This window comes from Stigmatopora argus, chromosome 17 (genome assembly GCF_051989625.1).
Source record: "Stigmatopora argus isolate UIUO_Sarg chromosome 17, RoL_Sarg_1.0, whole genome shotgun sequence".
NCBI classification, from domain to species: domain Eukaryota; kingdom Metazoa; phylum Chordata; class Actinopteri; order Syngnathiformes; family Syngnathidae; genus Stigmatopora; species Stigmatopora argus.
In genome coordinates this window covers 7,120,803-7,131,215 of record NC_135403.1, presented here as the reverse complement: position 1 = coordinate 7,131,215, position 10,413 = coordinate 7,120,803, and the positions used below count along the sequence as shown (strand labels likewise).

The following is a 10,413-nucleotide window of genomic DNA, read 5'->3' as shown; positions in this document are numbered from 1 at the left end:
ATGTTCTTCAGGCACAGGAACTATGATGGGAAGAAAAAGTTATCAGTGTCCATGTTCAATTGTATGAATGGGCAACATTATTTTCAACAAAAAACAACAATAACAACAACAATATCTTAACACATTGTATATCCCGAGGCATGTCTCTTTTCCCAAATAGACTTAACATAGCTTGGTCTAATTTCACATTCTTGAAAATGATGCCGTGACATGAATATGATGGAATTATTTTATTTCAGAGCAGAAAATGCAAATGTTTTTGCAATGTATTATGCAACTAGAGAGTTTTTGCTGCTGTTGTTTTTTAATGACCTAAAATTACAACTGACCTTTGAAAAATATGCTATCTATTTAGGTTGTAGGGATATAACTCCAATACTTAGACCAATGAACGAAATGATTCTCTTTTGGAAGGCTAACTGCCAAAAACTTGGAAGGTTGTCCAAAGCTTCGAAGCTTTTATCACAGAATATTCTGGGCACAGGTGAACCACAGACAAGGCTGTCGTCCACAAATGCACCGAGACAGATACCTTTATTATCTCAAGAAGGTGGTACCGGAACCGAACAGGGATGGGATTTTCCCTTACTTCATACGTTCATACAGTAAGCTATTTGTTATGAACCGGCAAATATAAGATAACGACAATGTTGCAAGTCTTCAAGGACACATCCGGCTACAGGACAGAGCTCTACTAAGGGGAAGATTGAGACTCATGGAGTCATGACTAGAAACAGGCAAAATACACGTTTTAATATGAGACCCACTTCAGTACCCAAAATATTGAAATTTGGACCTCAAATGAAGGAAGCAACACATGAATAAGATCTTCAGTAGTTCTATTGCCATCTATTACCACAACAGACACAATTTTAAGCATTAAATATGAGAATGTAATGCCATTATGCGGGTGCTTGTTGACTTATATGTTAAGAAAGATACATATTGGTATCTGATGAAAAGTTTTCTATCTGTAAGGAGTAGCCTGCTATTGTTTTTCACTTCGCCTTTTCCCGACTCTCGTTTGTCCCTCCTGCCTTGCCGTTGTGTTCACGCAGCTGCGCGTGATTCGAAGTTAGTCCCTGATGTGTCTATTTAAACCCCACTGTGTATAATGTCATTGTCAGATCGTCTGCCTAAATTCCCTTACCATGCATCCACGCTACCTTGCTCCTCGATTCCACGTGTTTTCCCTAACCCGGTTTGGTTTCATGTTTCGTTTCATAAGTCTTAAGTTATTAAGTTTTGGTTATGAGCACCATTTGCCTCGTCCTCATCTGCTTCCCCGCGACTGGGTCCTAATCTCTCCTACCTCGCCTCGACGTCTCCCATGGATGTAACACTATCTTGTCCATGAGTACATTTAATTGTGGTAATCCATTCGATTCTATTTCTTTTTATTTATTATACAGGGACGATTTGGGGCTTGAGAAACTTACATTGCATGATTCTCTTTCAATCTATTTAAAGTCTCAAATCATAGCCGATCTCTGTCAAACAATTGAAACCATCAGTTCTCAGCTATGACACCTCTGTGTGTGATGTTAAACCAGGAAATGAGAAGTGACGCATAAACAAAGACACTGATAAAACCGCTGTTTTATCTGACAGTCTGCGTGGTGACCCGGGAGACTAACATTACATTTGACATTGTCCGCCTATTGGTGCCTTTCCATCCATTTTTTCCCAGGACATGACACTGATTATCTTTGGCATTCACCTCCACGTTACCTCTCATCATAGTTCCTTTGTGGGACTATTTTCTTTTTTTCTGCCACAGTGGCACACGTGTCCTCTTTGGGTAGGTGTTCTTATTGTGCATTATGTTAAAAATCTAATAGATTCTAGTGCAGGGTTGTTTTTATAGTGACTGGATTTACAGTCACGTACCCTGAACCTCCAACGTGATGAGAGCAGCTGGAACTCACCATTGTGAGGTTGGGAGACATGTCTTTTAATTGAGATGGCTATTCTGTGTAGCTGTTTGACATAATGAGATACAAGGTGAAGCTCAGACTCCCAATCAGCTTGCCACATCATTTCACAATTTGATTAAAACATGTTTTTGGTTTTAAAAGCACCTTCCAAACCATGAAAAAAGACAGAAGGATGAACTAGATTCAATAAAAGAATGATAAAACAATGGATTAAACTGGAACATATCCTTTTAGGGAAAGGCAGAGTACTGCACTGGGTGCCTGTATATATTTTTGCATTTAAAAATAAAGTTTCATTGTATACATGTCAAGTTATGACAACATATTTATGTTTTTCAGTTGTTTATGAACTTTCAGGGGTTGATTTGATGTTTCCTTGTTTACATTTGAAAGGTGTAATTTAAAAAACCCTGTGGAGTAAATTAAAAGTTATTTTTTAATCAGCTTAGTGGGAAGTTTGATACTTTTAAATGTGTCACTAAATAAAGCAACAAGGTTACAAGCAAAATTCTGCCATTATTCCTAAATAATACGTTGTTTTGCTTGAGATCTAAAATGTGTTGTTATTTTTTTTCTATAAGAGAAACTTAACACTTTTTCCTACTGTGATCTATTTCAGGTTTTAATGAGGTTCTATATCGACAGTAAATGATTGTCACTCAGAATGATTCCCACTCAGGCACCACAACAGCGTTTTTTTTACAGCAACGTGACATTGCCGCCTCTAAAAATGTAATCCAATTGTTGAATAGATAGTATGAACTAAAACCGTGTTTATGCCCTTTCCGTCTCATCAACTCTCTTTTTGAACAGCACTCCCATAGGACACACTTTTTCCCCATTTATAATGACAATAAGCATAAATTTTCACAACAAAAACAAAGTGCAGTATCCAGGGTACTGGATATAGATTAAACAAATAACATGTATTCAGCATAACGACAGAATGTTATACAATTTTCCAAGTCTCTCAGTTTTCTTAATGCAAAGACAATCAGGAGACAAGACCCCCCTCCCCAACACAGACACTCACACCCTGTCTTTCAGTATGCTCCCTCCCCCACAATGCCAATAAATGTTTCCAAAGCCATTTTCCATGAAATTCTAGTTTAAACCCCAGTGACCCTAACATAAACACAAAGCCCAAACCCCATCCCCCAGTTGCGGGGTGATTTGAATTAAGGCTTCAATGTGTGATATAAATCTTATTAGCAACAAGAACGCAACTCATGTCTTTTAACTGGTGAGCTTGTGAAAATGGCATGTTGAATAAGTGACATACACGGTTTTCAATGATCAAAAATTACCACTAAAATAAAACGGCATGTTAAATTTATTTGTGTTTGCTAAAATAATATTAAGCGATTGATTTCTATTTCATCAGATAATTCAGGTTTACCAAGTGAAATGTTGATTGGATCTTAGAACTCACACGTAAAAACGATTTACTTCTATGCAGGGTGTCTTACGCTTTCCCTATTATTTATCATTACGCAAATAAGGAATTCCCAGTCTCCCATCACTTAACCTTGTGCATCAATGTTCCTACTGCAGCCTACCACCCCCATAAAGTCAATATTCTGCTGAAATGTGTTAGGCTTTAGCTGTATTCATGCTACCCATACTACATGGTTAGGCTAGTGTGTTGGTCTTAGCAATGAGCAAGGCTTCAGTTTTCCACCACAGTGACACTGAAAGTAAAATGTGACAGACAAATTGCTGCAAGACATGAGCATCAATATAGGTTTTGTATCATCACGATATTTGTTCGTTGAATTATAGTAACATTTACATTGAGCACAAAAGTGTGTGTGTGTGGGGGTGTTAAACTAATCTTTTCAATGGATCATTTTCAGAGTCATTTGGCAAGAGTGCGTGACTATGTTTAAATCTATGAGTTCGATCGTTGGCCAGTATAGATTTCCCAGAATGGTTATTAACTAAATTGAGACCTCCAAGCTTTCTAATATAATATTCATAGCAGGCACATTCAACCTGAATAACTCCTAATTCAATTAACAAAGACAATTCCTTATTCCTATATTACCATACTATAAAGCAGAGTGTGTATTGGTTGGGATTGGCGCGGTATTGTTGCCTTGGTGATGGAAGAAAATTCAGTATGCTCTGTGCATGACCAGTATATAGGCGAACCAGTACAATGCTACATAATCTTGCCTTCGCCATTAACTTATAAAGAGACCATGCATAGAGCAGGACATGCATGATATTGAGGTGACACTGTGGAACACACCAATGTGACTGGACTAAGATGCAGTAGAATAGTAAACCACAGTGCCATAAATTGACATGCATGCTTGCACTACCATTCTGTTGACATTCTGACTTAATCAAAATCTGCTTTATATAAAAAAGCCAAATACTGTGGAAGACTAAATCACGTTGAAATCGAGAAATTAATTAACTACTTGCTTTGAGTAGAGGTGAAAATGTTGTGTTTTGTTAGCAATATATAGCATAATGGAAAAAGTATTCATTTTAGGTGTTGAATACACGAAATATTCTAGTCATCATGGAAAATTAGAATCTTGCGATTCCAATGTCAACATTCATTACTCTCAGACTGATTACCCAATAGGGCAGCCCGGTGACGCGAGAGGTTAGCGTGTCCACCTCACAGCTCTGGGGGCTTGGGTTCAAATCCAGGTCACGTCCACCTGTGTGGAGTTTGCATGTTCTCCCCGGGCCTGCGTGGGTTTCCTCCGGGTACTCTGGTTTCCTCCCACATTCCAAAAACATGCATGGTCGGCTGATTGGACACTAAATCAGGGGTCGGGAACCTTTTGATGGAAAGAGCCATAAACAATTCATATTTTTTAAATGTTACCCCTTGAGAGCCATGCTCCGAATTTAAAAGTCAACATACATGAAAATGTGTGCCTTTTTTAGTCACTTCACCACTTTTAAAGTACAAAAAGTCTCTGAATTCTTTTGACAACATTGTTACGTTGTTGCTAATCAATGAGTATCAATGAGAAAATCCATGCAAAAGAGTGTAATGAAAAAAAAAATGATTATAAGGTGCTGGGGTAGTGTCAATGCCATAATACTAACGTAACGCTCCTATTCCTGCGCTTTCTCACCAGCAGTTTCCATAGTTTACCTCACAGGTTAGTGGAGAGCCATATGCACCCATCAAAAGAGCCATATGCGGCTCCCGAGCCATAGGTTCCCTACCCCTGCTCTAAATTTCCCCTAGGTATGGGTGTGGGTGTGCATGGTTGTCCGTCTCCTTGTGCCCTTCGCCCAGCTGGCCACCGATTCGGGGTGTCCCCCGCCTCTGGCCGGAAGTCAGCTGGGATAGGCTCCAGCACCCCCTGCCACCCTAATGAGGATAAAGCGGGTCAGAAAATGAGATGAGATGATTACCCAATAAATGTTGGTTATGTCATTAGACATTGAAGTCTAGCTGTACTGGAAATAAAGGGTTGTGGGTTAGTATTTGTTTTTTGGACTTGAAATGCCACACTGTACTAGTACTACTACTGCAAAAAAAGAACCAAATCTTTACCGCCTACATGCTATCCAAATTCATAATATAGGTGTAAATCTTGACAGGTGTTCCTGCCCTCATATGACATAACAAATGTATCCATCACATAGCAATGGAAAAGAAATACTCATCCACATCAAACGTCTGCTGTTCAGTTTCAAACGTTTGTCTGTGAAAGTGACTTGCAAGCGTTGCAGGCTTTGAAACATGCTGTGTGCACAGCTTTCTGTTTGAAAAGTTTTCCCCTCAGTGTTTTACATCACAGATTTTTGGTGTCTGCTTGATTAAATATACATAGTTACCATTTATTATGTATCACGCTGTTCTAAAACTGTACAAAAGTAATCAGTATGATGTCTTGTAGCATACTCTGAGGTACCTGCTGTGGAGAGATATCTGAAGGACTAGTATGTGGCAATTCATAAATGTTTAAAAGAAATCATCATGGCATCTTTTTATTGGTGAAGTATGTGTTAGTATTGTAAAACAATACTTTGAACTCTCCCTGCTCTGTTTGACGCTATTAGAATTAGACCACACTCTTGCTGGGGTGGCGTCTTCTCGTTTTCAGTTTCCACAAATGAAGATCTTTAGAAGGCGGATCTGCACAAGCAACGTTTTATTTCTTCAGGGTGAAGAGAAATGGATTTTTTTCCCCTTTGTGTCTGGTGCGTCGTTGCATTGGGCTGAGCTTCATTGGGGGCATGTTTAGTTTCACTTCCTTCCTCTATTCTGTTTCCTGATTTTCTGTGCTGTCGCTGGTCTGTGTGGGATGTGTTCACCTTTTGTAAGGGTTGCGACAATGTTCCAGAATCTTCTGTATTTGATCACGGAGGTAACGTCCCAAACACAGGGAGTGAAAAAACAACTTGTATTTTATTTGTGATTTACACTTAAACAAGCTGTTTCATAAACTTAAAAAAAAAAAGTCTGGTAAAAGCAGAATGTGGGAGTTACTGTGGTTGTCTAGGCCTTATAATTGAATAAATACAGCCTTGTAAAACCATGATGAAAGGACTTCGTGTTTGTTCTGAGAGGACCAGCTGCGAATTTGATAGTGCATCTTGGCCTAACTTTAAAATAAGTTATCATATCATACACCCATAAATACAATATTTGGGTACACGGTCGATTGGTCGCCGGTCTTTTGGTCTCCGATCTTTTGGTCACCGGTCTTTTGGTCGCCCGGAAGGTAAGTGATAATTACCATTTAAATCGTTGCTCAAATTCCCTAAATACAAACTGCAAATTACTATTTAGTCATACTTAATGCCCTAGTAATTATTAGGCTAAAGAAAAGCTCCAAATTTCCCGGACTTTTATTGTTTTTGTTGGAGAACTTGTTAAGACCCTGACTGACGTATCTTCTTAAAGGGACAACGCATGTACATACAAACTCTTATACACTCACACGTCGGCTCAGTGAAATTGCTCATGGCCATTGTTGGCTTTTATTGATGCGTAGACCGTGTTGTTTTACCTTGTTTTGTCGCCAGTCTTTTGGTCGCCCGTTGTCGCGGTCGGGGCGACCAAAAGACCGCGACCAAAAGACAGCGACCAAAAGAACGGCGACCAATCGACCGCACACGCAATATTTGATCCATTAAGTTAGAAGCAAATAATTTCCTGAATGGAAAAGCTTGTGGAAGGTACTTCATGCCATGTTTTTTGCTAACAAGCAGCCTGAGGTCTCTTTATTGTTGTTGTAGTAATGACTCCCTTTCTCAGTTACCTCAAGCAAACTCAGACCAATAAAACATGAAGAAAAATTGTTGCCGAAAAAGAAGCAACTTGTCCCAATTGCGAAATCAAGCCTTCTGGAGCCCCTGATGCTTTAATTACGCAGCCCACACAAGCACAGTTGCGCCAAGCCCCTTCAGGGTTTTTTGGGGGTTTCTTTTTTGCATCCTTGGATATATGAGTCCGTAGGGACCCAGACAATCTCTTTGTAGGCCGGTCCCATCACTGCCTTTGTCTTCCCATCTTCAAGGTCCCACGGGTAAGGCCGCACAGTGGTCACGTGTTGTCACTGCCCAGTGACAAAATAACTGCCAGGAGCCCTCATGAATTATGCGCAGAAATTGGGAAATTTACTCCACCCTCAATTATGTAAATGTAACTTAGAGAAAAGGGAAGAGTGACACTGATTTTCAACTGAACAAAGTCAGCACTCAGAATTATAGAGAATTAAATGTGCGGATAAATTGTACCCTCGCATACAAGAATTATTCAAAGTACAAATGAACCCAAGATAAACTGCATGAAATCATGATGCATATATCCAAGCACTTGTACTATTTGTCATTTCCAGCCATGTCTCCACACTCATTTTGCTCTACATGTAGCACCACTAGTGGCTCCCAGTGTGAGTAAGCCATTCAACCATGAATAAAACAAACTATGCCTATAAATAACCCAATCATAGTCTGGTCAGGCACTGTGTATAAATTACAGTGCTATTACAACATATGTCACGACTGACACAAAACGCTAAAACTCAATCACTCTGCTTTCTACTTTGGTAATTGTTACTATTAGCAGCAACCTTAAGTACTTGCAGTAAATGTTTCTCTTGTTACATCTATAATCAAGTTTTGCATGGGTAAAAAGATCCTCCGGTAGTTGTTTCCATTGCCATTTAGCCACTTATGCTTATTTAAATTGTGCAATTGACCTGCTAGAGCTGACAAGCGGATACCCTATTCGATTGTGAAAGACCAGTAACTGTGTATTATATTGACCCGGCCACTGGGGCATTGTGTTTGGAGGTTTTTTTTCCAGGAAACAAGCCTCATACAACTCCGCTTCCATGTGGCACTACATCAATACAAATGATATTTTCTTTTTCTAATGTTTGTTACTGTGTCCAACTAAAGTACTTCTAACGGGCTTAGTAGATGAGTTTTGCCCTCACTGTGTGGTCACTAAACCCAACACTCAATATTCATCTGGCCCGCTGTCGTGTTATTGAGGGAAATGGTATCTGACAAATAGAAACCTTGTGGCCACAACTTTCTATCATTCCATGTAATGTAGACAATGGAACTGATTTAGTAGAACGATATGCTGCTGTTGTTGTTGTTGTTGTTGTGTATATTGTGCAAATAAGCATTGCATTCAAGTTGAACCAAAAGATGTGATAAAACGGACAAAAATTAAAAACGTGCCCTGCAATTAAGGGCCTCTGGCCCAAAGTCAGCTGGGATGGGCTCCAGTACCTCCCGTGACCCTAATGAGGATAAAGCGGTTCAGAAAATGAGAACATGAGATGAGAAAATTAAAAACCTATTCCCAATGGGACTCATCTGTTGTGTATATTTATCAACCATTCACTGATTTGTATTGTTTAGAGAGTATTTTCTCGGTTTCTTAGATAAAGTGAGCTTGATTTTTCCTGACTCGCACCAAATTTGGTTGACTTAATATGGAACTAAACTTAGATCATTCTCTAAGGAACAGTTTGCGTTGTATGGGGTTAAAATGTTAACCATCAGTGGCATGTTTTCTTATTTTATGACTGAAAAAGATCATGAAGAACGCTCCCAAATTAGAGCTAAAGTTAGGATATACTTGAAAATCCCGGAAATTGGTAATAATTCAATGCCAAATTATTTTATTCTGCTATTGCAGGGGGCTTTTTGACAGAGAGAGCATGAACAATTCATACTTTTAAATACTATTATTCCTTGAGAGTCATACTCACAATTTAAAAGTAAACATACATGAAAATGTGCATTTTTTAAATTCATTCACCACTTTTAAAGTAGAAAAAGTTTCCTATTGGGGAATCAACTCTCACTGACAGTTTCCATATTTTTAGCTCACAGGTTAGCCGAGAGCCATATGCACCCATCAAAAGAGCCACATATGGCTCCCGAGCCACAGATTCCCTACCCCTGTGCTATCGGATGCACGTATTGCTCACACTTTGTGGGAGTTTATTTGCTAACAGGTAATTGTGATCTTAAAAGTAGCTCCATTGATAAAGAAGTCTGCCGTTAGCGTTTGACAGCGTCAAAGTAGCAAGCACGCTATATCTCGCTTATCTTACCTGTGACATTTGAGGTCGCAGGTTGATCTCCTTTAGGTTAATCGATTGAGCCCTGAGATTGTTGAGAAGGTGGCAAAGAAGCACCCCATCTCGGAGGGTTTGAGCCAAGTCGAATACCTGCGCAGTCTCCCACGTAACCCGATGGTTTGCTGGAAGCACCTTGCAGTTGATTAACCACAACGCGCACTGTCTCCAATATTCCATCATTACTACTCTCAATTGAGCCGACAGTAGGACGAATTGGGTTACTTGACAAGTGGACGAGCCCGAGCAGTGCGCCTTAAAGCTTGTCCATGTTCCCGAAACGATGAAAATGGAGCAGGACCACCACAGTCGCCGAGAGATGGGCTGTATTCGGGTAAGGATGACAGCACAGTGTGATCGTATGACTGGATGTAGTTGTGCACCCTTCTCTCTCTCTTTTCTCTCTCTCCCTCCCTTGTTCTCTCTTCCCTCCCCCTCATCCTCTTCCGTTTGACACCGCATTACATTGCAGAAGACATTGAAACAAACTCAGACTTCTGTATTACCCGTTTAACCTATCTTAAGCCCTTTCCTTTAAACATACAAATATTTTTCCCTGATAAACTACACATAGATTCTCGTTAAAGCTGGTATATGCATTGCAAATGACTTGTACTGGAAGATATTCCTTTTCTGAACCGCTTGTTCTCATAAAGTAAGGGTCGCAGGGGGTGCTGGAGCATATCCCAGCTAACTACGGGCATCAGGTGGGGGACACCCTGAATTTGTGGCCAACTAATCGCACGGCACAAGGACCTAGGACACCTAGGGGCAATTTTGAGTGTTCAACCAGCCTACTATGAATGATTTGAAGCATTGGAGGGAACCGGAATACCCGGAGAAAACCCACGCAAGCCAGGGTGAACATGGATAGTCCACAAAGTGTG

At 40.0% G+C, this 10,413-nt stretch overlaps 1 protein-coding gene across 1 annotated transcript in view; it reads right to left on the bottom strand.

Moving 5' to 3' along the window:
* The window catches only part of vav3a (vav 3 guanine nucleotide exchange factor a), a 66,659-nt gene extending 56,785 nt beyond the window's left edge, over positions 1-9,874 (bottom strand). The window contains exon 1 of the mRNA XM_077624899.1: positions 9,503-9,874. Within this exon, the coding sequence (XP_077481025.1) occupies positions 9,503-9,709 (207 nt within the window). The 5' untranslated portion in view covers positions 9,710-9,874. The remainder of the gene's footprint in view (positions 1-9,502) is intronic.
* Between the last annotated feature and the right edge of the window lie 539 nt (positions 9,875-10,413).